Source organism: Petromyzon marinus, chromosome 7, assembly GCF_048934315.1.
Source record: "Petromyzon marinus isolate PM22_M1 ecotype Great Lakes invasive population chromosome 7, UKy_Petmar_22M1.pri1.0, whole genome shotgun sequence".
In the NCBI taxonomy this organism is placed as follows: Eukaryota; Metazoa; Chordata; class Hyperoartia; order Petromyzontiformes; family Petromyzontidae; genus Petromyzon; species Petromyzon marinus.
The window spans coordinates 5,921,632-5,948,144 of NC_133673.1; the positions used below are offsets into that span (position 1 = coordinate 5,921,632).

At 43.5% G+C, this 26,513-nt stretch overlaps 1 protein-coding gene across 15 annotated transcripts; it reads left to right on the plus strand.

Annotated features, from left to right (window-relative positions):
• The first annotated feature begins 221 nt into the window (after window positions 1–221).
• NFYA (nuclear transcription factor Y subunit alpha) lies at window positions 222–26,513 on the plus strand. Of its 15 annotated transcripts, none has more exons than XM_032948835.2 (11): window positions 229–357; window positions 2,366–2,440; window positions 3,432–3,503; window positions 5,876–6,007; window positions 6,401–6,532; window positions 6,698–6,803; window positions 9,874–10,040; window positions 11,602–11,784; window positions 12,669–12,770; window positions 21,010–21,063; window positions 24,411–26,513. In XM_032948835.2, the coding sequence occupies exons 2-10, from the start codon at window positions 2,372–2,374 to the stop codon at window positions 21,025–21,027; spliced, it is 981 nt and encodes a 326-aa protein (XP_032804726.1). In that variant the 5' UTR covers window positions 229–357; window positions 2,366–2,371; the 3' UTR covers window positions 21,028–21,063; window positions 24,411–26,513. The 15 variants fall into 15 exon arrangements, with proteins under 15 accessions (XP_032804714.1, XP_032804722.1, XP_032804726.1 ...); XM_032948836.2 differs by having other exon boundaries at window positions 21,010–21,038; window positions 24,411–24,484; XM_032948823.2 differs by lacking the exon at window positions 21,010–21,063 and having other exon boundaries at window positions 222–357; window positions 2,363–2,440.

The following is a 26,513-nucleotide window of genomic DNA, read 5'->3' on the forward strand; positions in this document are numbered from 1 at the left end:
AACGCGCATTCAGCGGAATGACGTCACTGCACATATTTATACACTCACAACGCACCCGCGTACGAAACGTTCACCACCGCGCGGTGACGTCACGCGCCGAGTTTCCTCGGACGTTCCGCGCAACGCGATCGCGCACCGGCAACCCGCGCGTCGTCGTCGCGCGTGCGCGGTGACGTCGCGGGTGCGCGGTGACGTCGCGGGTGCGCGGTGACGTCACGAGTGCGCGGTGACGTCGCGCCGGACCCACGGCACGTCACGGCTCGCGCCAGCCAACGCCGCTCGGTCGCCATTTTGTCCGCGATCCGATTCGCCGACTCGCCGCGCCGCCCCGGACCAATCAGCGCGGCACCGCCCGGCGTAAGTCCCCCTCAGCCGCGACTCGTCCAACACGAACCATAACCTAGGGGAACTTCGCATCCCGACTCTTTCGAGTTCGAGGAAACTTAAAACATCGCCCCGATATTTTTTGCCTTTCACAACCGCCGCCACCCCCCCCCACCCCCATCATTGCAAATGGCGACGGCCTCTTGTTGGCTCGTTCCTCAGTGGTCGTTGCTTTTTTTTATTCGCCTGTGTCGTAGCCTCGAGGCGATAATTGATCGTAGTTTTTGCTCAGTGGCGTGCGAAGAGTTTGTGAAATTTCTTATACGCTGCGACACATCCCATGTGTTGCTCCGTGGTTTTTTTTGTGTTTGCTATTTGTAGCGTATGTGTGGCGCTTTCGATTGGGTTTGCGCCGTCACGTGGTGTCGGCCTGGCCCAATAGGACCGCGCGGCTTGCCTGCCTCCCCCCACGCTGTTTGTGGCCTCTGTGAAATGTAGGCGCGCAGCTCAATTGTTTACAACGGAATGGGAAATGTTGCGTTTTTAAGTGATCCGGGGGGGTAATACAGCCCTTGCATACATACAAGGCAAGAGAAATACATACCTGTCAATCCATACGGTTTACCCGTATTCTTGTCCAGGGAAGTTTAGTTTGCAGGTCCATACGGCGTACAGCCGTTTCAATACGGGCAAAAAAAACCCATGTCTATTTGTGTGTTTTGTCCTTGTGATGGGACTTTGTAGGATGGACGTTGAGATTTATAAGGGCACGGGGTGACCAATAAGGTCTGAATTGGCTTGTAATAAGCTAGGCGCTGAAAATGTGTTGACGGGTATGGTAATAAGATATACGTTTTTTTCTTAAAAGCCACAGTACAAATGTGAGCCCATTGAAATAAAAGTTTAATTTGTATTTTCATAAAATGTAATCTTCGGGATATACAGTACCAGGTGATTAATAAATCTAAAAAGCCACATTAACAATGATTGTTGCCACTGCTGGATGAAGGCCTCCATTCAACACGGTCCAATTGCTTGTTGCCATCTCTTCTTGCACAAGGATTACAATATACAGTACAGTACATTGCACGTGCAGTATATAGTACTGTTGATGGTTTACTTTCCGTGGCGGTCGTTCCCAGATATGTTCCTTCCTTTGGTTCTCATGCAGCAATCAACATTTCTAGCGGTGTGTCCTGCTGAAGTTCGCTTATGTTTATTGTTAGTTTGATTTTTGTGTCGGCAATAATGATTTAATCCCGAAGAATATTCTATGTTTCATTGCAAATCCCAGCATCTTTGCTTATTATACTGTACTTGCATATTTAATTTTCCAATGTCCATGTTTTAAAGCCATGTCACTGATTATACATCTACCGTATAAGTGCATACATCGGAAGCCACTGCAACTTAAATTTTACTTTAAACCGTTGAAAGAAATACATTCTGTTTTGCAGACATTTTTTGCCGATACTTTATCCGTAAAACAACTGTGAAGCCTTTGTAAAATTATTCCATCATTTGTATTGTTTATCATGAATGTCGTCAGCGTATCTGAGAATCCATATTATCTCCATGTTTATACAGAGATTTGTGGAATCTTTTGGGGGAAATATCGGCTTTATTATAATTGGCTCTCAATTTAGTCTAAATATAATTCTTAAGAAAGTCCTGAAATCATTCCATAGCAGCATGCTGCTGTTTGATATGTAGTGCAGAGAGAAATACTCGAAAGTACTACGGCAACGATTGAACTATATACCGAACTGACTGAGCTTTAGCGATAGTTTTTTTTATTGCACAGTTCAAATGAGTTATCAGTGACATTCATTTTAAGTAAACAGCATCACTGCCTTCAAAACATGGGTATTTGAATGCCTTAACCATTTCAACTATGGGTATAAACATAAATTACACAATGTATGGTGTTTGCCAGTACTGCAGGTCAGCTTCAGCAAGCCATTTATAAAACAGTTCATAGCCAACATTTGGTCCTGATTTGTATTTCTTGTTTTCTCTTGTATCGTTTCTGTGTAAGAAGTAAACTATGGAGCAATTCCAAGCCAATGGTCAGGCGGGAGAGCAAATGATCGTTCAAAGCCAATTACAGCAACAGGTATTGTCCCACACCACACACCACGTTTCTCACAATGTGCTTTTTTAATTCAATCTTATTGGGTTTCATTATACTTTGACGCGATATATATTGCATACAGGTGTTTTTACAATTATTATTTGTGAGCACAACCTTGGTCAGCAAAGTGTAATTATTTGCAAACAACTCCCAATACACCATTTGCTTACATATACATTTTTAAAACAGTTGTAATCTATCGCACCAGTTAATTAACGTTGTGGCACTAATCACGGTGAAAATGTATTCAAGCGGGGTGTTTCAATTAGTAAAGAGGCTTAATACATCTGTAACCCTTGTCAGTGCGATTTGTGCAAAAATAGCATCATGGCAATTTGTAAAACGATGAAACTTTTCTTGATCTGAGGCCTTATTATCAACACTGTTACCTATGCGCCCATCAAGGTCCATGCATGCATCGTCTTGGCACTGCACACCTATTATCTGCACCCTTCATTGGATAAGAGGAAATAACCTGCAAGTGTTCATCCTGTCATCCATATTTTCTCCACACTTTTCAGCTTGGATAAAGTTAATAAGATGTGTGAATTAACATGAATAGGATCTGCCAAATAGCAATCCCCCATGTTAAATCATACGAGTTCACTGTATCGTTTTTCCTGATTTTTGCAGACGTAATAAAGATGGTGCTGCATTTGCACATATGCACGATGAAAAAACAGAGCTGGTTATTATTATAGTTTACTTAATAATTATTAGATCCTCTTTACTAATTCAAACATTTTAGCATATTTAGAAAAAAAACTGCTTTGTAGTTTTGTTGCAGCACTTATACTCTATGAACGTATAAAACAAGGACTGGTAAGACAATTTAATTATTAGCACGAGGACACATATAATTTATCCACAAGGTTGTGGTGTGTTATTGCGCTCTGTGCTAGTTGTACGTGGGTTGTGACCGGCGAGACGTGCTGTATGTATGACGCTGCCCTCCTCCCTGACCGCCACACAGGCCACCAATGTAGCCACAGTGCAGATTCAGTCGCCGACGGGCAGTGGGCCGGCACAAGTACATTCCGTGCAGGTGGGCTGGGCATCCCATTGTGTATCTGCTCCTCGTGTGTCGTGACCACAAACCCTCTCACTGCCTACACGTATTAACAAAGCGACTCGTGGGGACAAAGTTGAAATACGTAGCTGTCAAAGCAAGTACAGTCACTTTGTTATATAAATGACAACCATGCGATTGGTACACATATCAGGCTGCAGATTTTGAAAGTCCTCGAGTTTAGAGTTGAGGGTATGGATATTTTCTCAACTGATGGCTTTTTTGGCAAATTAAAAATGTGATCGGCATGAAGTTTGTGGAATGGCAATTGTCTTTGGTTCATCTGCAGAACTCATTGAATATATTGTAGAATGTCTGCGGCAAAATGGTGTATTATTCAATTCTTCATGTCCATGTGTTGGTGATTGGAAGCAAAAAGTTACGCACGTGATTTCAAGCAGTCATTGTACAAATCTATTGCTCAAATGAATTCCTAGTTTTGATATGAAGCAAGCAGATAATGTAGAGGCCCACTAGTATTCAATAAAATGTGATTTCTTTTATCTTAAATATGTTTGACATATATTTGTAACTGATCTGAAACAGTTTACTGTTTTGAGCATACATTTTGATTTAAAGCTTTTGTGACTGCAGGTATTCATATTCTTGGTTCTTTCGGTAAAGTCACGTAGAAGGGAAATGATAAAATAATAAAAATATAAAACAATTAAATTCTCACAACGTTTCGACTGCAACACCAGCAATCATCAATTTTCTGGCTGTGGTTTTCACAGCAAGAAACATTTCTTGCTATGGTGTTCACACCTGATGATGATTGCTTGTGTTGCAGTCGAAACGTCGTGAGAATTGTATTGTTTTATATTTTTATTATTTTATTGTTTCCCTTCTACGTGACTTTACCGAAAGAACCAAGAATATGTTTTGAGCATGTTTTGGCTCCATTTGCATTCACGTTATTTTGGACATGCATTGTAAAATGGGAAATACTATATATTAATAGGATGTATTTATGCAGTCGTTAAGTTTCCCTCGTACAAATGAGCAGATGTATCTACTTGCATTTTAATAAGCCAAAATTTTATCAAACGTTTATAGATGTAATATGCTATTTTAAGACAGTAAGTTAATATTTCTGTATCAAAACTTGTTAAAATTAACTTTAACCAGTATGCTTACACAACTATAATGCATTTAATGTGCCCAGCTCAAAGCTGAACAACATTTTGACTAAACCATTCTCTTTTATGCTTTTCAAGTTCAACATTTCATTGTGTAGAAATGCTGTACGAATATATATTTAGGGTTTCCAAGTGTTATGTAATGGGCATCAATTAAAGACTGGCCAGCAGATATATTAAATATTGTTTTTAAACAGTAGTTGAATATATTAACTTGATTTAATTTTCTTGCTCCGACTATGCAACATTGTTTATTAAGTCAATGTGTTCTTCTCTGTAATATAAATTATGCAACACAATACATTTTAGATTTAGTTATCATTTAGATGAGACCATCTCAAGATGTAGCACGCTGATGTACATGCTACTTTTTAGAAACGATGTTCCATGGGTAGCAATACATTAGCAAATGTAAAAAAAAATCTTACTTTTACACAATAACACATACATACTAGTGAAAATATGTTTGATGTGGGGGATGCAAATTTTATGAATATAACATTTGAAAGCTGTAAAGGGTTAGCAAATTTAAAGCCAACATGACATGAGAGACCAAACCCTGGAAACTCCTAAATATATATAAATAAAACTGTGTTGCTGTACCTTTTGTTCTGCTTAGATAGCAAGAACAGTGCTTGTATTTGGCATTGATTGTGCAAAGCATTCTGAATTTTGGGGTTCTGCGAGATTAACAGTGACTAACAATTGATCTTCCTATGAAAAATCGGCGTACTTACTTTATTGTGATCACATTTTCATAGATGTTTCCCCCCCCCCCCCCCCCCACAGTTTTTGTTACTTATATTTTACCTTAGATTTGAGAAAGAAAATCCCCACAAACCAGATGCTTTAGTGATGTTGCTTTTTGTTTATTTGATGCATGTCAAGGATTTGTGCTGGTGCTATTAATTGCCATAAATGGCTTTGCAGCAAGAGACGAAACAAGTATTTGGTCATCTTTGTGTGCATTAATATATTTATATAATATTTTCTATGTTTTATATTACTTATGTGTAATAACATCTACAGGTTCAAATTAAAATATGATAATTCCCTACTTGAATCCTTGATTGTTATATTTTTATCTTAATTTTTGTAAGCCTTTCATTTAAGTTGATGAATGACAGTGGTCCTAACACTGACTGGATAAAGACCTCACCGTTTATTGTAGACCAAGTTAACTTATTAATGTGATACTTTGTGTGTCAGCCTTTAATGGTGCAGGTGAGCGGTGGGCAACTCATCACATCCACGGGGCAACCAATCATGGTGCAGGCCATGGCTGGACAAGGCCAAACCATTATGCAGTTGCCTGTGTCTGGAGGTCAAGGAATCCAGCAGGTATCTACACTAGCTTCTGCACGCACACCGGAATTCTTATTGATGGAACCATAACCCACAGTGTATCATGACTCGTATGGCTGTGGGGCAGTGGTCATATACATTGGCAGCCTTGAGCTAGTGGTGGAAATTACACAGACTCACAGTCAGAGTGAGTCTACCCATAGGGAAACCACTGTTGACTTCCACAGAGTAGTACTCATCATCCCTTTAAGTGTCGTGATGAATCAATTGCCCAACTGAAATTTTGACTGTTAACTTTATTTTTTGTGAATTGCTTTCTCTACTACGTAGCCACTTAATGAATGTTGGTGCATGTGGCTGCTTTCAGATGCATTGTGTGTGTGCGTGTGCGTGCCTTCATCAAGTGTAAATGCCTTCACTGCCGCCCAGATTCAGCTGCTGCAGCCGGGGCAGATACAGATCCACGGAGGGCAAACCCTGCAGGTACAGGGGCAGCAAGGGCAACATCAGCCAATCATCATCCAGCAGCCCCAGACTGCTGTCACTGCTGGCCAGACACAGGTAGTGGAATACACCGGTGCTGAATTTACAACTACTTGCTTATGTCCCTGATAATTGATGGTGCTGCTTCAGATTTTTATAATGGAGATAACAGTGAAAAGTAGTATTCTATGCAAATTGTGCATTAAACAGAAAATCAATGCATTGTTTCCTGACTGGTAAAAGGGACAGCAGACGGTGACAGTGCAAGGCCAGCAAGTGGCACAAACAGCGGAGGGGCAGACCATTGTCTACCAACCCGTTAATGCTGACGGCACCATTCTGCAGCAAGGTACTTGTACACTATTAGCTATCTCATGTTCATACTCTTTGGTTCTTTCGGTAAAGTCACGTAGGTGTAAAATAAATTAAATCACGTGACGTTTCGGGCGCAACACAAGCGTCCGTCATCAGGTTGGACAACCACAGCAAGAAACAATTGCTGAAGTGGGAAAGAGGGCTGCTGTAACAAGAGGTTATATTGGTGTGGTTGTCCCACCTGATGACGGACGCTTGTGTTGCGCCTGATGACGGACGCTTGTGTTGCGCCTGAAACGTCGTGATTTATTTTATTTTCTACCTACGTGACTTTACCGAAACAACCAAAGAGTATGGATCCCTGCAGTCACGAAAACTTCAAATCTAGATCTCATTTTAATTGTGAGGCTTGTTCTCTTCACGCTTAGATACCTGGGCTATAGGTGGTTCAGTTAGCTTTTGTGTGCTTTTTTGTGCATATATTTATTGGTAAGTTGAATGCAATTGTTTTCCCTAAATTGTTCTGGAAGATTTTGTTGCGCCTGAATTATGAAGCAGCTTTTTTTAGAATCTCGTATACCCTGTTAACCTACCACGAAAAAATACCTAAGATTTCTCATATGCATTAAATATAAGATACAGGGTGTTTCAAAATATGGACCCAATTTCAAAGCAGTATATTTCACGATGGCAACATGTTACAATTACACAAAAAGTTACTAAGGGTTTAATGAGTTATCAAGTTTTACTAACCATTTTATAAATGCTCTATGTGCCTTTCACCTGCTGTAGGACAACATCGAGACGATAGTTGAATTCGTCCCAAACGCCTCTCAAAGTGTCTTCTTCCACTGAAGTCAATGCTGCCGTGATTCTTTTTTGAGGTCATCCAGATTAGTCGCTGATGGTGGCACAAAAACACCACGGTCTTTTGTGCCACCATGCTCTTTGACATTGGCGGATCAATGCCAAAACGCCGTTGAAACGCACGCTGCACCGCAATTACGGATTCAGTCTTGCAGAACTGCAGAACGCAAAACGCCCCTTGTGTTGCGGGGTCGCCATCTTGCGAATGACTAATGCGAGGGGCTGTTTGTGCGCTGGGAGGGGCATCTAGCGGTAATAATTTGAAACTCTATGCCCCGCCCTTTCAAGTGGTAAGAGTTTCATTCGAGGGCGGTTCATCGTTGCAGAGATATAGCGATTTCAAATCGGGTCCATCTTTTTTAAACACCCTGTTTATTTTCTATAATAAGTGTTTTCTCACTTAACTCTTTCCCGTTCCGAGCCTTCTGTATATTGCAAGGTGGGTCCCATTCACTGCTGAATTTTGGAAAGTGCGAGCGGTTCACGTTTACCGTATTTTCCCGCATATAACCCCCGGGGTATACCACTTTTTACAAACAAAACAAGACCCTGCGGGGTATATGGAGGTGTGGGCTATCCCAAAAATATTTTACACGTGTGACATGTCATAACTCGTTAGATGTTTTCATGGTAGGACTATCCACTATGCAACACTTACCTTTGACTAAAGCACTGCTGAATAAACCACTCGCACTAAAATTGCACATGTTATCACGTTTTAAATGAATTGCTTGTACAATTAAACGACAATGTTTGAAGTGCCCGCACTGTTTACCGGCGACGGGAGAGCTGGGGGGAGAGGTGGGGGTTGGGGGGTGGGGCAGCTGGGGGGAGAGAGAGGTGGGGGTTGGGGGGTGGGGCAGCTGGGGGGAGAGAGAGGTGGGGGGTGGGGGGTGGGGCAGCTGGGGGGAGAGAGAGGTGGGGGTTGGGGCAGCTGGGGGGAAGAGAGGTTGGGGGCGAGGCGATGGCGATACCGTAGTGCCACTATTATCTGCGCAGTGCGCAATCTACCAGTGCTAAAACTATTTACCATACTTATCTACCAGTTATGTTACTTATTTATTCGATAGTTACTTTTGTTACTTATTTACTGTTTTAAGTTCACTCGTTTCCGGTTAGTTTTCTTTGTGCACATTGTGATTTTAATGTTAACAATTGATAGTGGAATGTATTACAAATGTAAACTTCGTATTAATTTGATGGAATTAAGCTGCGGTAACGACGTTAAATATATGAATGCATGCGGGGTATATGGAGGTGCGGGCTATCTGAAATTTATTTTACAGAAAACGCTATTTTTGCGGGGTATATGCGTATGTGAGTGCATAGCACCATTGTTTTGAAAGACATTCACTACAGAACTGTAGCAACACGACCACACTCTATGATAGCTAGCACCAAAGTGTGCCACACAACCTTCCGCATGCCCTTGTGGGAGCTTTTGTACCGATAAAGTTAATTTATTTGATTGTACATCATCGGAATGGAATCCAAAAAAATACTAATGACGTACACATTCGTTAATGCATGTACATCATCGGAATCGTAAATTAAAGTCAGTGCCTTGGCAGATGGTGTTAAAAGTAGTTTTTTGTGAGTAAATACCTCATCACACATCGTCAGTAATTCACCATAATTTATAGCCAGTGACGGTACTATTTGATATAATTTGAGTAAAATAATATTTTTGAGGAGCGGATAGTCTTTATTTGTAATGAAAACCCTTTGCATAACCACTCCAGTAAATGTTTGATTAAATTTGTTCACTTTTTGAGAAAGTAGGGTACCACACACAAAAAAAATGGCAATGGGGAAATGGCAGGACAAAATACTTATTGGCATAAATATATGAATAACTGAAATAGCTTATGCTGATTAAAAAGAGCTCATTTGATTTTCTGTCATTCACCACAGGTTTAATGTGTGCAAATAATAATTTTATGCATCTGATTTATTGCTGTGGCTGTTCTTAACCTTTGCATTTCAAAATATTATTTCACTTGATGGAAGTACTTTTTAAAGAAAATCTTACACAGCTCTGGCCATACATATAAATGTTCTAATTCTTCGTGTTTTGTCCCTGTTTGTCCCCTGACCTGTTGTATGTGCTTGACTGTCTCTTGTGATTATTTCCATTTGCATCTTGTTTCTTTGCACCTTCATCGGGTTGATCGTTGCCTGGGGCCTTTTTTGTTTGGTTTTATTTTGGATTGTTACACTTTGTGGTGTCGCTAAAGTGGCAGTACCCGTTACAGGTGTGATCACCATCCCGGCGTCCAGCCTGGCCGGTGCCCAGATCATGCAGGCGGGGGGCAGCCCGGTGTCCACGAGCACCAACAATCAGGCCATCACCGTCACCTTGCCCGTGTCTGGAAACGTCGTCAACGCTGGAGGCATGGTCATGGTGCGGTTACACGGCACGCAATGCATGGGCACGCAGCAACAGCCATAGTGACAGCACTGAGCATGTCGTTTACCCAAGCGTGGTGGTGCATATTCTCGGTTCTTTCGGTAAAGTCACCACGTAGAAGGGAAACAATAAAATAATAAAAAAATATAAAACAATTAAATTCTCACGACGTTTCGACTGCAACACAGGCAATCATCATCGGGTGTGAAAACCACAGCAAGAAAAAAAACGTCGTGAGAATTTTATTGTTTTATATTTGTATTATTTTATTGTTTCCCTTCTACGTGACTTTACCGAAAGAACCAAGAATATGAATCCCTGCAGTCACAAAAGCTTTAAATCAAAATGGTGGTGCATGCTTGGAATTCAGCAGATAAGAAGGTAGTGTTGGTGGATTGCGCTAATTATATTTTGTGTGTGACACCCATCCTCTTGCCACTAATCGTGAAGTGGGTAGACCACAGTTGATCAGAAGATCGCGTGTCGTGGCCTAAATTGGAGGTAATCGCACCTCTTACAAAATGTCTGCTCAGCATAGAAGAGTAGACCAAACACTTTCCAGAGGGGATTTCAAGAGCTACAAGTGGAAGCCATTCTGCCAGCAGTGGCGTCAGCAAAACATTTCATAGCTGCACTTTTAACTTTTACCCATCCTGTATGGCAATGAGGTGGGCAGTTGATGACACCACAACAAGTAGTTTAAATTGAACTTTGCATCAAGATTTTTGTAGTGTTAACTCGTTTTGCATAGGCTGCTTCTGCTTTCAACCATTTATGTCAACACACACAAAAACACTCAATAACTAATTAAGCAAACATTATAAAAACTACCTGATGAAATACTGGTTTTGGGAGTTTTTTCAAATAATCTAAAAGCTTTAGTTCTCCCTGCCAGGCATGGTGGTGGCTAATCAGCAGAAACATTTTCACAGAGTTGACTATTCATTTGTCTTTTTCTTCCATCAATTTCATCATGGAATTTACGTGAAAAAAAACTCATGACTTTTACTGTGTAACTCTATAAACCAGGTCTCATTTTCAAAATAGATAATGAATCTCAAGGACAAAATGAATAATAGATGGACAGAGTCATAATGCTTTTGTCCAACCAGGACTGTTGCTGTGCACATGTGTTTGTGTGTAGTCATGTATCTTCATTTGTATGTATGTTCATGTGTGCATGTGTTTGTTCACTTGTGTGCCTGCAAGTGTTGAATGTGTTTACGAGCTTTCTTGTGTGTGCATGTGCATCGGTTTTCTGGTGTATAGTCATCCTTGCATATTTGTGTGTGTATGTATGTATCTGATTAGGGAGTGATAGTGTAGCGGTTAGCGCGCTGCGCTACCGTGCCGGCCTTTATAGGTGCCCGAAAACAGCGCTTGCCCCAAAAGTATGCTAAGCCTATGCGGGGGATCTTTGTATGTGATTGCATAAAGAAACTAATTCTAAGTCAGCCTTGGTAGGAGATAAAAGTCAGTCTTGGTAAAAGTGTATCACCTTGTCCGACTCCTCTTCTGATGTATAAATTCCTGGGCTCATGTGTGCGTGTCTCAGCAAGTGGTACCGGGAGCAACGGGACAGGTGCCACAGGTCGCCCACCGTATCCCCCTCCCGAGCGCTGAACTGCTGGAGGAGGAGCCCCTCTACGTGAACGCGAAGCAGTACCACCGCATCTTGAAGCGCAGGCAGGCACGCGCCAAGCTCGAGGCAGAGGGCAGAATTCCCAAGGAGCGCAAGGTGGGCAGTCCATGTTTTGCATTAACTGTTTTTACCCTAATATTATATTAGTCTAGATAGAGCCAAGACAAACAAGACACATTCTCGCTGCACTAACAACTCATCCTTGTTTGTGGTGCCGGGGCCATTCTCTAGGGTAGGATGTGCAGCAATGACCTCCCACTAAAATGGTAAAATTTTATTAACCTGATTTGAACTTGCAACTTTCCACTTGTAGGTTGTGCACTGCACTACCCAAGAATAAAATATAGCATTAAATTGTCAGGACATCCTACTGTTGTATTTATGTTGAACTTCTTTTGCACCGTATGTAGCCAATCGTGCTAATCGGAGGTGCGGGGGAAGGACATCAAACTAAATACAACAAGCACTTCCCAAGAAATTAGTTTATATATGCATGTTGAACTTGTGTCGGGTCATTTCATACCAAATCAATCAATAATATATTTGACCAAACCCAATTTCAATAACATTTGGTGAACAACTCTATATTTGAAAAAGATGGCTACCACCCATTTTAGGTCATTATAATTTGCCGTATAGGCTACTGAAGTTTGACCCAACAAGACAAGTTTGTGACCTGCCAGGTTTTGGAAAAAGGTGAGTGGTGTCAATTTAAAGATCTTTAAGAGATACATTTTTATGAAGCTATGAAAAATCTGATAAAAGTTAAAAGACCAATAACATCAAAACATTTTTGCACATTTTTTCCAATAAAACAAGTGCTGCTTTATGCGATGTCAATGTTGTTGCCATTTTAATTGTGAAAATTATACCACTGGCTCAGGGCTGGCATTGGAGATGATCACATCTCCATTGTGTGAGCAGGGAGACACACGCACACAGACGCACATACTCACGTATGACACTTTCATTTTGCTCAGAAATACCTGCACGAGTCTCGTCATCGGCACGCCATGCAGAGGCAACGTGGGGAAGGAGGGCGCTTCCACACGTTAGGCGACAAGGAGAATGAAAACGAAAATGTAAGTCCTGGTTAGCAGCACTGCTCCTTTTCAACTTTTGTACACTACATCATGCTCTGTTGTCCTGCAAACATTCTCCTAGCTTGAATTGTTTTTTTAATCATCATGAAGATGATACAATATAAATTAAACCTCAATGTCAAGTTGTATTACTGTTAGGGACTTACCCTATTAAAAACTGGCCAAATTGATTAGAGGGATTCCCAAATCTCGGTGATAAATAATGTTTTGTCTTAAGTAGAAAGCCTTTTTGGCCGAAGCGATGATTCCACATGGCATCCACGCATATTGTGATGATGTCGCACATAATGACGTCATCGGGAAGCACGTACACTGTAAGGTCATCACGTTGTCATGGGTCCACGGTCATGGAAATTCCTGTAAAATAAATCTTATGAATGGCCACATTTTTAAAGGTCAGAGAAATTCAACCAGGCAGCCATTACAAATTGAGGGCTTTTTGAGTCTCTCAGTTTGATTATTTCTATAAATATGGATTTAAGTACACATTTTCAGACATTGTATTCTTATGATTCTCATGTATGCCTTGACTATCATGTGGCAGTCAGTCTACTAACTAACTGCTATTTTTATTTGACCAGGTAAGGCCCACTGACCACTATAGCTCTTTTCCAGAAGCAAGCTGGCCACAAATCAGAATTAGAATATTCATTTTTACTGGAGGAATCCGATGAGCTATAAAGCAAAATATTCTTAAACACATGTTTCTAAATGTGGAGGGAAATACCGTAGGACCCGGATAAAAATGCACACGACCACAGGGAGAACATGCAAGCCCCCAATATAAAGGCTTTAGGGTCGGGATCGAAACCAACGATCTCCTGTATACCACGCAAGGTAGTTAACATCTCGCCACTGTGGTACATCAGTCATTGTCTGTACTTACCAGACTAAAAAAGCCATTGTTTAAAACTGGAAGCCTTAAAGGGTGTGGCGCTATAATACGATAACAGCTGACATGAAATAAAAGCGTACACTTGGAAGTAGGCGTGTCTTTGCCCATATATGGTTTTGTTGCGTCAAAGCTGGCATATTTTAGGTGTTTTGGATCGCAAATTGCAATCCATAACATTGATTCAGCGCCCAAAACATCGACGGACATTGTTAAACACTACTTACTGCATAACTTTAATATAAATCGGACACCATTTAACATAACATCGGACATTGTTAAATATCTGTTTAAGAGCAGGGCGTGTTTTTCAAGTTCCGCGGAAAAATTATTGATCAGAATCAATAACATGTAATCAATGACAACGATTCATTCGTGGAACGATATGGTAACGTCATGCTCAAGTGCCACGCCTACCTTTTTCCCTTTCTTTAATTGGCTATGCGCCATTTTTATTTCAGTCAGCTTTTATCATATTACAGCGCCTTTTACCGCCAGAGCTATAGCAATTCTCTTGTTTACTCATCATCTGTAGCTGTTTGTTGTACACGTCCTCTGGTAATGGTCTGCGTAGATCCTGGTGTTGTGGTATAGGGATTTCATCTTGCAGTGCACCAACTCGCTCTGAAACTAAAATGTACTTTAGAGCTAAACTAGACTCATTCCAGAACCACAAGAAATGAAGTAGTTCTTTCATAAATGTGTCTTGTCATGAGCACAGTGGTGCATGTGTAGTGGCTGTGTATGTCACTGTGTGGTGCCGGGCTTACGAAGCCACGGCGGATAATGTGTTGGCATTTTGTGTAGCCCGCTTAATGGGCAAAGTACCAGCCCTAGCGGGGCTTGGGTGAGCGCTGGTCAGCGCGGAGGCACCACGTACAGTGTGCGGTGTGGGCTCCTGGTGAGGGAGCGAGAGGGAGTGTCAGTCAGCCAGGGTTACGTTGGGGCATGATACGCTGGTTGTCCTGCCGACACTTGACCGGATAATATTGGAGGGGGGCCACCGGTGGACGGGGGCCGCTGGGCGGTCACGTGGTATAAAAGAGCTCTCAGGAGCCTTCGGGAAGGAGCTCGAGAGATATAACGGGGGCCCCGTGAGGGGCTCGGGGTTCTTCATGTTGCTGGTGAAGAAGATCCACGTCGGGTAAAATAAGCCTCTAGCCACGCGGTCCAGGACCCAGCTTGTGGTCCGGGCCGGGATAGCGAACCGTGTCTAGTTCTGCCGTAGCGTGGCTCGATGGACATTCAACACCCAAGTGTAGGTTGTGTTATGTTATGTTTAAGTTACTAGAATAAATAGTGTTGCTCCCAAGACAACGTCCGCGACTCAGTTGGACTCACTACACATGTGTAATAAACGCCTTCAAGGACGATTCGTGTAGAGGGTGCTTTCTTTATTTCCCAACTCCAAATATTCTCCCGGATGACAATGCCCTTAGACGACGCGTACCTCCGATCCGCTGGCAGAGTCCGCCCTGCTCTCTCGGCCTCGCCGCCAATTGGCGGCGTGCCGGAGGGGAGAGGCGAGCTCCGCTAGGGATCCGCCACGTGGTCGGGCGGCGAAGAGAGAATACGACGAGCATCGACGTAGTTCAGACCCAAGGCCTCCCATACCGACCACGAGTCGTCCTCCGCCCCTGCTTATATTTCCCCGGGCGCGGCTAGGCTCCGCCTCTGGCCACGCCCTCTCATGGAATCTTCTCGATAGTTCCCGAAGCATCTCTCCCGACTCCGCCCATCACCTTTGGCCCAGATACTGTTCCCTCTTAGGATCAGATGGTGTTACATAATGGTGCCGGTACCGAGTTACCCTTTAGCAACCAATCGATGGCACTCTCTCATTACACATGTTAAAGTCAATTATAGGTGAAATGTGATCTGGTTTGGATACAAAATTGGGAATTTTTTTGTTGACTTTAAGGGTGTTTTTAATAGATTGTTCTCCATGAGGCCAATTTAAAAATAAATGTTTTCTTTACATTTATGTCCGATCTAACTATTACGATCTGGTGACTTGTTTAATTGAATATTTCATCACTTGCTTGTGAGTCTTTAGTGTTGAAGTGGGTCAATTGGACGACTAAGGGAAAGAGGCCATCTTGACAAAAAAAGATGATTGTGCTTATCTTATATATCATGTTGATCAATATAATTTCTTGTGTACAGATCCATATAAGGAAAATGTAGAAATGTTTGTTCAGGGAAGACATCACACTTAAATTCTTCCTTGAAAAATGTGTGCATTTTCTACTATAGGGCTCGCAGCAAAGTATCAAGTAAATCTCTCCTTTGAAGTGATAAACTTATGTATTCCAAATTGATTTTGTGCATTGGTACAGGATGATACATTTTTCCCTATAAACGTATGTATGTTGAACTTCTTTCGCACCGTACATAGCCAACCGTGCTCGTCGGAGGTCAAAACATTGTTTTCATCACTACTTTACAAGTGTGGGATTCCACAAGTGAATTGCGATTTTGGCATTGTGACTTTGGCAAATGTGTGGTAAGGTATGCAAGCGTCAGGCCAGTACCAAACCACTGTTTTAGGATGTCAGAATCTATTGTATATGTAGTGACATCGGGGATGTCACTGTATGGTGCCGGCCCGGGAGGGCCGTGGCGTGCGATGTCCCTACATCGCTGACAGCACCGGGTGGGTTGCTGTGTGATGCCGGCTTTAGCATAGCACGGCGTGTGATGCACCGTCATCGCGTACACCCCGTAGGTGGGTGTAGTACCAGCCCTAGTGGGGCTTGGTGAGCGCTGGGATAACGAGGGTACCACGCATAGCGTGCAGTGCGGGATCCCACAAGGGGGAGCGGAAGAGTGTCAGCCCAGGAGCAGGGTTGCCCTGGGCCATGGCACTCTGGTTGACCCCGTAGACACGTGATCTGGAGTGTCCACAGAGAAGGCCCCAGATGGGGGGGATAGGGGGTGATCACGTGTCCAGGGAGAGCTCTCGAGGGGGATCGAGAGGGAGCTAGAACGCTCGAGAAGGCGGGCAGGGCCGAGGGCGGAGCGGCCCCGACCCGGGAGGATATAAGGTGGGTCCCTGAGAGAGACCGGGGTCGCTGCATTCGTCAAACTGGAAGTTCTACGTCTACAAGCTGGAAGCTCTACGTCTTACAAGGCATCAACACGTGGTCGGGGACCCGAGTGAGGGTCCAACCCTTCGTAGCTGTAACTCCTACATATAGAGTAGTTAGCTGGGTGGTCACCACCCTAGGCTGTATCTGGTAAAGGGGCAGTTACCGCTTTGTGTTAACGTGTTGATGTTAAATAAATGTGTTGCCTCTAAAGAATAACGTCTGCGACTCAGTTGGACTCCAACTACAACTGGTCTCAGAAGTGGCCAACACGCTAGTCTATCCAGCTAGCAGTAGACTGCCTACACGTCGCAGATCACGTACCAGGACGTCGGACAGCGAGGACGAGGATCTCGCGCCGCCTGCAGCTCCAGAGGATGCGGGGGAGACGCTGCCAGCGGAGCAGGGCGCCATCGGGCGCTCGACGCGTCGCCGTCGGCAGAGGCGACCCTCCGGGAGGCACACGGTCGCCTCGCGGAGCTCCTCCATTTTGTCGCCGGCGCGAAGCGCGCAGCCTGCCAAAATTGAAGACGCGCGCCGTAGGCGCCGAGGGACATCCCGGGTCTCCGACGTCGTCTTCCCTTTATTAAAGAGTTCGCGGCTACCAGTGGCGACCAGAGTGCAGCTATCTACGAGCATCTGGCGGACACGAGCCACAGGTTCGCCACGCGGCGGAAGGGGGAGACCGAGTCGGCCCTCGCCTTTCGTAGCGCACTTTTGGCGCTTGCGAAAGCTACCTTTCCGAAAATGGACCACAAAAGGATCGACGCGTTGGTCCTCGAGAGACTGCTGGCCTTGGCGAAAACCCTCCACACCATTCTTCCAGCCGAAGATGATGACGTCTCGTCTGTCAAGGTCGCTAAGTGCATCCAAGCCCAGCAACTTCTACAACGGGACAGGGCGCAGGTGAGTGACGTGTGACGTCTCCCGCACGGAGCCGGGGGCCACCTGATGGAGCGGGGGGCCCCTTTCGGCATGCGCGCCGACTCGGGGTGGAGGCGACCGGCGTGACGATGGCGCTCGGCGGACGGACGAGCAGCGGCGGCCAAGGTCGTCGTCTCGTTCCGGAGGCGGCCATGTTGCCTGCTACAATTGCGGCCTGCTGGGGCACGTGCCATCGGGCTGCCGCGTACCACGACGGCACCTCCCGGCATCGCCGCCATCCTACGCTCCCCTACTCCCTAAGTCGAGTCGCGACGCACTCCACACTCGACCCCTGGCCTCACCTCACCCATCTAGACGTTTCGGTTCGTGTCGTCAGTACGGGGGGGGGGTCTTACGCGTAATCGGGGAGTTCGTCAGCTCCGACCGGATCAGTGGTCGGAGATGGCCCATCGAGTGGTGGCTGCGGCCGCGGGTTCATCTGCCGTGCTCGGGTTCGTTGAGGGTGTGGGAATAAGGATGCTCGTCGACATGGGTGCGTCGGCAACTATCTCGGAGTTGATTTAGAATATTTTGCCTCCTAAGTGTCGGGTTCTAGACCCTGTTTATGCACCGGTTTTCGTCGCTAACGGCAGCTCATTGGGTATCATCGGTCGGATAACGGCCGAGGTGTGCGTCGCTGACGTTAAATTGTCAGGACACATTCTTGTCTCCACGTCCCTGGCTGTTCCATGTTTACTTGGAACCGATATCCTTGGTAGAATGCCTTTGGAAATCCGAATTGACCGGGGTCGTTTGTAATTGCCATCCAGCCGTCGTTTGACATTTTTGCCTTCCCTCACCCGCTTGTGTACGGCTAACGCTACAATGCAGGCGCTCACGCGCCGAACGGTGAGAATCTCTCCCGGCGCGCATATGTTGGTTCCCCTCCGCTTGAAGAAGCCGCTCGATTTGGGGGCTACGGAGTTGGTTCGTGCATCCCTCTCGCCTGAAACCACTTATCGCGCTGTGCGAATTTGTTTAATCTCCACATCGCAGGGGCCCTGTGTCGAGTGTGTCCGCCAAGCTGTGGTGTGTGCCCGCTGAGTTTGGTCCTCAGCGGGGCGATTCTATTCCGCCCCCAAGTGCTGCGCGACTGACATCTCCCGAGCGGCCGCGCATGCCGTGTCCGCAGGCTTCGAGCGCGGAGGATCCGTCGACCCGGCCTACTGCTCTCCGTGAGGAGCCGGGTTTATAGGCACACTATGTTTTTTTTCTTGCATTTCACTTACCTGTTCGCTTGGAGGGGGAGTTGACAGCCGGGATGGTTGAATGCTACGAAGGGGAGGGTGATGTAATGACATCGGGGATGCCACTGTATGGTGCCGGCCCGGGAGGGCCGTGGCGTGCGATGTCCCTACATCGCGGACAGCATCGTGTGTGTTGCTGAGTGAGGCCAGCTCTTACACAGCACGGCGTGTGATGCACCGTCATCGCGTACACCCCGTAGGTGGGTGTAGTACCAGCCCTAGCGGGGCTTGGTGAGCGCTGGGATACCGCGTGCACCACGCACGGCGTGTAGTGCGGGCTCCCACAAGGGGGAGCGGGAGAGCGTCAGCCCAGAGGCAGGGTTGCCCTGGGCCATGGCACTCTGGTTGACCCTGTAGACACGTAACCCGGAGTGTTCACCGAGAAGACCCCAGGAAGGAGGGGCTAGGGGGGTGATCACTTGTCCAGGGAGAGCTCTCGAGAGGGATCGAGAGGGAGCTAGAACGCTCGAGAAGGCGGGCAGGGCCGAGGGCGGAGCGGCCCCGACCCGGGAGGATATAAGGTGGGTCCCTGAGAAGGACCGGGGTCGTTGCATTCGACAAATTGGAAGCTCTACGTCCTACGAGGCATCAACACGTGGTCGGGGACCCGAGTGAGAGTCCAACCCTTCGTAGCTGTAACTCCTCCGTAGAGTGTAGTTAGCTGGGTGGTCACCACCCTAGGCTGTATCTGGTAAAGGGGCAGAGTTACCCCTTTGTGTTACGTGTTGATGTTAAATAAATGTGTTGCCTCTAAAGAATAACGTCTGCGACTCAGTTGGACTCACTACATATACAAAAAACATCGATGTATCTTTTTGTTTGCTAAATCCCTTCTAGGCATGGCACAAAGTTCCATTGCATGACTGAATCTGCTTGACGCCTGAAATTATGCTTAGTTTTGTTAAAATGAAATACAAACAATGCAGATCCATATTAATACTAAGATACCATATTTTTTCAATTCCTTAACGCGTATCACGCATAAGTGCACATGTTATATCTGCTTTCAGCCCTAAACCTACATCTTGCAATGTGTAATTTGCGGTTCATTCAAGTTTTGTTTAAAAAAGGTTGCAGTTTGCTTCACAAATATTAACGCACTATTATAGCTTGCAGATCAATATCAATGCTATAGTGTAGATTTATGGAATTTCAAAGAACCTTTTTATCTCAGCATTTAATTTTTGCCCTATAGTTTTTAAATGTTGACGTCTGTGTCTAAAAGTTGTAATTTCGTTGGTAACATCCTGCATAATGCCATGTTTGCGTGACATTTTATCACAATAAAATTAACAGGGTCCAATTTACATATTTTACATACAAATTGCGTTACATATTTCACATAGGAAAATTGACAGCGGCGTAGACCTGGTCTGGGTACATTGGAAGTGTGACTGTGAAACGGATTTTCAGCTTTACTGAAATAGATTCACCTTGTCTGATGGAGCACTGCCAAATCCCCGTAGATCTCTAGGGGTGACTTTGTCACTGAAGAAGGTTGTAATCAGGGAGGATCAATTTGTCGTTTGTGCGGTGGCAGACATATCTATCCTGTGTAACTGTTGAATAAAACCTGACTGTGCAGTTCTTTGCATGGTTTCAGATGCAACTCAATGGCAGTTAAGGGATCACGATCAAAGTGACTTTCCTCCAAAACAAACGAGGCAGTCCTCGTTTATGTTGGCAGCTATGATCCAACTGTAAATTCCACATTCCTATGGTGGAGACCATTCTCTCCGTAGCACAACCACAGTAGACTTCATTATAAGTGTTATTCGTTGTTCTCAATCCTGCAGAGATGGGGAGATGGGTGAACTCCCAGCCTTCTGCTTTTGAATAGAATGCATTGACCACAGCATCATCTGGCTGTATTGAGAAATCAGGCAAATTGCATGGTTACACAAAGTAATAGATTCCTCTGTGGGCTTACATTTCCTTTGCTAATTCCCTAAACCTTACAAAGTGCAACTTCCACAATGCTTGACTCATACGCTTTGCATGATTTTTGTCACCATTTGAGCTGCTTTTCCGTGTGTAATGCATCTTCTGCTTTATTTGTCCAACAGAATGGCTATGAGTGCTAGCAGTGCTAAAGGTAGGCTAGAAACATGCTTTAAAAGGTACAGTATTTCCTTCCTTTCGCTTTAGATTCGATGCACTAGGCTATGCGCTTGCAATCTCTGCCCATTGTCCACATTCATCACTCCATCAACATCAATTAGGGCCCTATGCTCCTTTAAGAAGCAAATTGAATACAATTGCAAAGTGGTTGTTGAATCAATTGTTTATGTCCATGTATTGTTTTGACACGTGAACGGAGTAATTTAAAATTGCAGCATTACTGAAGTGGTCATTTGCGTGAGGGGTGAGAGCAGTGAGCTGGAACTACTGAGAAGATCCTGGGGTTTGAATCCAAGCGTGTGTTTAAATTAGATTATCTAGTGTTAGTGGATTGATGGCCTCAGCCTGGTCACCAACGATTGCACCAAAAAACATTACATTTTGTTTCACACTTAAAATTAAAGTATTGGTTTGAGACTCATGAAACAGACTTTGCGCTCCATGATAGAGCTGAATTCCCTTCGTGTGGAACAAGTCAATGAAATGGATCTCAGAGGTAGATCTGTGATGTCTGCTTCCACGCGCCATTCTCAAGCACTCAATTTGGCATTGCTTGAACACATCCAAGAGGATAAGCACCAAAGGAGATGGAGCAATGAAATTACAGGTGTTTGCACACTGCCCTACACACCCAGCAACCTGAGTTCCATTCCCCGGACAGGGTGAACATCATTGGTGATTCTATGAATGGGTCCTCAGCCTCTCCTAAGTCAGCTCGGCCATAAATGAATAACTGGAGTGATTCCAGTACAAACATGAGACCACTTCAAGATCGTGTGTTCCAGAACCGCCAATTAGTAACACAGTTCAGATTTGGGTTAGTCACCTTGAGATCTCATTATCATTACTGTTCTCAGCCCAGCTCCTGCAACAAGTTCAGATTAGAATTATGCATATTACTGTGTAGGGATTACTATTAATTCTATTGTAACACTGACACTGTTTAGAGCCATTTGAGGTATGTTGAATAGACACTACATTGTCTACAGGGGCTAAATAATGTGTAATACAAATAAATGTCATGAGATCTGCATGACTTCTATTGGTCAGGGTGGTGGTAATGCATATAACAATGAGCTTTTACAATGCAAGTGCTATAAAATAGGCGACTTCAGCAGTGAGTCTCAGTGCAGATTTGTGAACTCAAATCAACGAGTATTGAATTTGTAGATAGGGTCAGCAGTGCTCCCGCAGCATTTGTGATTTTTTTAGTTTGGGACTTGGCACCAAAATAGCAATTATAAAATGTATTCTGTCATAATTGAGCATGTTATTAACACGTATCGAACATCTGCATGAGGTTTATGAGGCCCAATCAGACATACTGTACATTCAATTTCTGAATGTTCATGTTCTCGATCCAGCATCCATGCAGGAATGATCAAGTTAGTACTATTTTGTGGACAATCGACGAAATTACAATGCATGGAGAGGCTAACCCCCTCAGAATGAGAATATGGGATTGCAAACACTGGGTCAGGGTCAGTGGTGGAAATTGGACTGGCCATGAGGTCACTTGAACAGAGAGAGACTTGGATTTCTATTTTACGCCAATTATGATCGGCTAATGGTGTCTCAAAATACGTGTCCGTTTTGAAAGCCAAAGAGTTGGTGGCTAGCTGTGGCTATTGTGGTTGGAAGATGCTTCGTTGTGACCAAATATCAGACATTCTCATCCCTCTCCTCGTTTAGAAGACACTTGCCCTTGTGACGGTCATGGCTGCTGGCAATCGGGGAATCGATAGTGTAACACAAAAATGACATTGTTGAGGTTGACCATGACTGATTATAGTCACTATAGCTGACATGACCTGAACAATGACTTCTATTTCTAGCCTAATCCTTAAACCTGGCCGGTTGTTTATGGTCATATAAAATGGAGTGTGTAATTTATATTGGCGTGGTGGTGCACACCAGTAATCCAGTGTTGAGGGTTGGTGGGATCACACAAATATGTTCATATTGGTACAGCAATAAGGCTGATGAAATTGGTATATAATGTTCAACTGTATTTTCCTAATGCGTGTTGTTTTCTCCAGATTGTCGTATCTTCACTTGTAAAATTCTCATCAAGGAATTAGCCAAACATCCCAATACGGGAGGCTCCTGAAATGTTACAATAAATTAAAATAATTTAACAGGTATCCCTCGATTTAAGGATGTTCGGTTTATGAAATTTCGCGTTCACACAATTGACAAATTATGAACACTTTTCAATTAACAAATCGAATTTCCACGGTATAAAAATCTCACACGGCACCCGCGATAAGATCAAACAAGAGCCACCTTGGGAGGCTGCATCATCCATCCACGGCAGTGTAACAGTAATTGCCTCCACGTCGCCTTTCCACTCATTCCACCATGCGGTTATTTTGGCGAGTTCCCTGAAAAGGATAATTTTTTTGTTCATTATTTAATCAGCTTTGTTTCTTTTTTTGGATTAAGAAAAGTGATATGAGGTGTATATTTTACGTTAGGAGGTAGACTGTCCGAAACACATGCGTATTTTTTTTATGGGAAGAGCAGTTCCGATCTACGAAATTTCGTTTTGCGCGTGTGTTTTTGAAGATCGCATCCCGTATGCAAATCGAGGGACACCTCTTCATTGTATAAAAATTAAATTGTATTTCAACAATTGATTAATATTTTCTTTGCAGTGCATTTCATTTCCTTGAGAATTCTACGTGATGTGATATGGGTGTGCTATATATACACTCTCACTTTTGATCTGTGATTATGGATCTTATGATATCCTCCAATGGCTCTGGGTAATATAGAATGCATCTCTCTGCAAGTTTTTCTGCATTCATCGATAAAAACAAGACAATCGTATGCTCAAGATACATGTATAAATCCTCAAATTGAGTTAAAGGATCAACTGTTAATTATATAGATTAATACCAATACATACAGTTTTTTTAATAAGTAAATCATGTTGATCTACCTTTTCACTATATCGAAGTTGTATTATTTTATACAGATCCCTTGTATTTGTGCAGAGGCGCCACCAAATTTAATCATGTGCATATTAATACCATGGTCATGCTCCATTTCACAAAAAAATGTACTCAAATCATGAACATAGGTGACCGAGTTATTAAAAGTCTCGTCACTTACTGAAACACCCTAATATATTAAACAGTGCAAAAAAATTGAGTGTAATTGAAACTCGAATTGTATATAGGAGGGGTGACATGTCACATGTCTACTTTCCTGGATAAATGATCGATTCTATTTTTCACAGCATGTTATGTATTGCCGCATCACAGGATGCGGTGATTATGCACCTACATTCGCTTACCTGTGGTCCTGCCGTTCAAGCGCACCCTGCGTTTTGTCACCGCAGGGCACTGACAAGGAGGACCACATGGAGAGCTCAGCACCTCTGCTTTCCAGTGACATTCTCACAGCCGTCACGAACGCCGATGTCATAGTCACGCAGGTGCAGTGAGGCAGCGCCTGCACAAGGCGCTCCGCCACTGTTCTGTGTCACTGGCTAAACCAGCCACATCGTACACCTGTGAACCGGACTGACTGTGTGGTCATGCCATGGAGGGGCTGGAGTTGGGCTGTGTTGGGGATGAGCATCAGCGCACAGGGCTTCACATGCACATTGAGACGGTTCACGCTCGCGCTGTTGTAGGAATGTGCATACTGGCACAATCGGGTATCTGTGCCAATGCTTGGGCCAATAGAAATCTGTGGAAGCACTCAATTAGTTGCACACTTTGTTCATTCAAGTACTTTTGTTTATTCCACATCCATAAGTACTTGATGAGGAATTGGCCAAACATTCCAAGGTAGACCCCTCCTGCTGCTCTTGAGGCTCGGCAGCTTGGTGAGGCTTTCCTGGGTGATTAAAGGACTTATTATTTAATAAACTACAGTAGTTTGGATCGTCACACAAAGACATGCTCAGCCATTGTCCTCTTTGTCGAGAGAGGCCTACTGTGGTTTGATCGAAACTTTAATTATATGCTTCCGTAGATCTCTATTGGTCTTGGCAAATGAATCGTGTGCTAATGTTATGGGAACGTTTTAAGACCTCAAATCGCTCCTAAAATCGTCTTTTAATTTGTAAAAAATACTTTTTTTTTATGAAAACATGACGTATGCTCAACTTTGTATGTTTTATTTGTTACTTGCTATTCACGATGTTTGAACATTTTTATATGAACGTTTTCTTTAGTAAACAACGAGCAAGCAATGACTGCTTTTGAATATCTTGCTGGAACGTGTTTGAAATGTCACGTCTCGTAATTCAGGTCTGTAGGAACCGCTTGATGTATGTGGAAGTGAAAAAGCTTGGGACAATGTTTTATTGTGGTGTTGTAGGCATTAACCCATAATCAGTGGTTACACGTGACTGAAACGAAAGCGTAAATTAAATGTAACATTTAAATGAGTACTCAATAATGTGTAATGTCGATGAATAAATCTTCTTTCGTCAAGAGTATTGGATCATTGTGCTCCTGCTACAAGGAATTAATTTCCACCACTTAGCCACCAATGTTGAGGAGCACCATCCATTACTCATTTTAAAGAGGACACGTTTTAGCTTTTGATAGGACAATTTGGTATTGAATTCCATTGCATTTTTAATTATTTTATATACCTCACAGTTTACATCGCACGCAGTGTTGTAAATATTGTACGAAACCCATTTTTTTATATAAAGTTGTATTTTGTGCCTCCAAAGTCAAGCTAACAGTTGTGTAAAAAAATAATCCTTAGTTGATGATAATTCCAGCACTTCCACATATATCAGAAACCTTAATGTTAAACACAGTCATAACAAAGCAATTTCACCTTGTCATTACATTTAGTATATACATGCAGATCTGTGAATATTACCATGTTGACATGATTTATATTACACGTAGAATATTGAAAATAATGCCGTTCCCTTAGTTTTCCCATTCGTGATACATTTGTACATTGGTATAAATATGTTTTAATGCTCAACTCTGCTTCACCCATTTCACTTGGTTGGCAGATTTGCCAAACCTGCAACTGTTGTTAAAAATAGGTGAAATTTTCCACAGCTAAGTGCTTTTGTGACTTGATTTTACTTGGGTGAAGGCTTTGAAATGGTGTTTAATTCATTTAAATCAAACACATGTTCAACACTTATTGGACATGAGATAGAAACATGTTTGTGAAGGTTTGTGATACAATTATTAATATTAAATGTAGCCTAATTGGTTTTCATATGGATATTACACTTGCCATTTTTACTTTTACAAATTCAGCACAATACTTTGTAACCTAGACAGTTTTATAAAGCAGTATTTTTTTACAAATCATTTGCAATATTTGGTTTTACGACTATGGCACATTCTCTTTTGTAACGTGTCACATCCATATCTACATTGTGCTTGTTGATATTGCACTCACATTAGGTAATCTGATCATCATTTGTGGCTGTAAATAAATTGTCCATTTGATA

Bases quoted from the DNA above. Each gene is read 5' to 3' on its own strand.
- NFYA (XM_032948823.2), top strand. From the start codon at position 2,372: ATGGAGCAATTCCAAGCCAATGGTCAGGCGGGAGAGCAAATGATCGTT. The intron at 6,804-9,873 runs GTACTTGTACAC...GTGTCGCTAAAG, and splicing joins CGGCACCATTCTGCAGCAAG to TGGCAGTACCCGTTACAGGT. The intron at 10,041-11,601 runs GTGCGGTTACAC...TGCGTGTCTCAG, and splicing joins ACGCTGGAGGCATGGTCATG to CAAGTGGTACCGGGAGCAAC.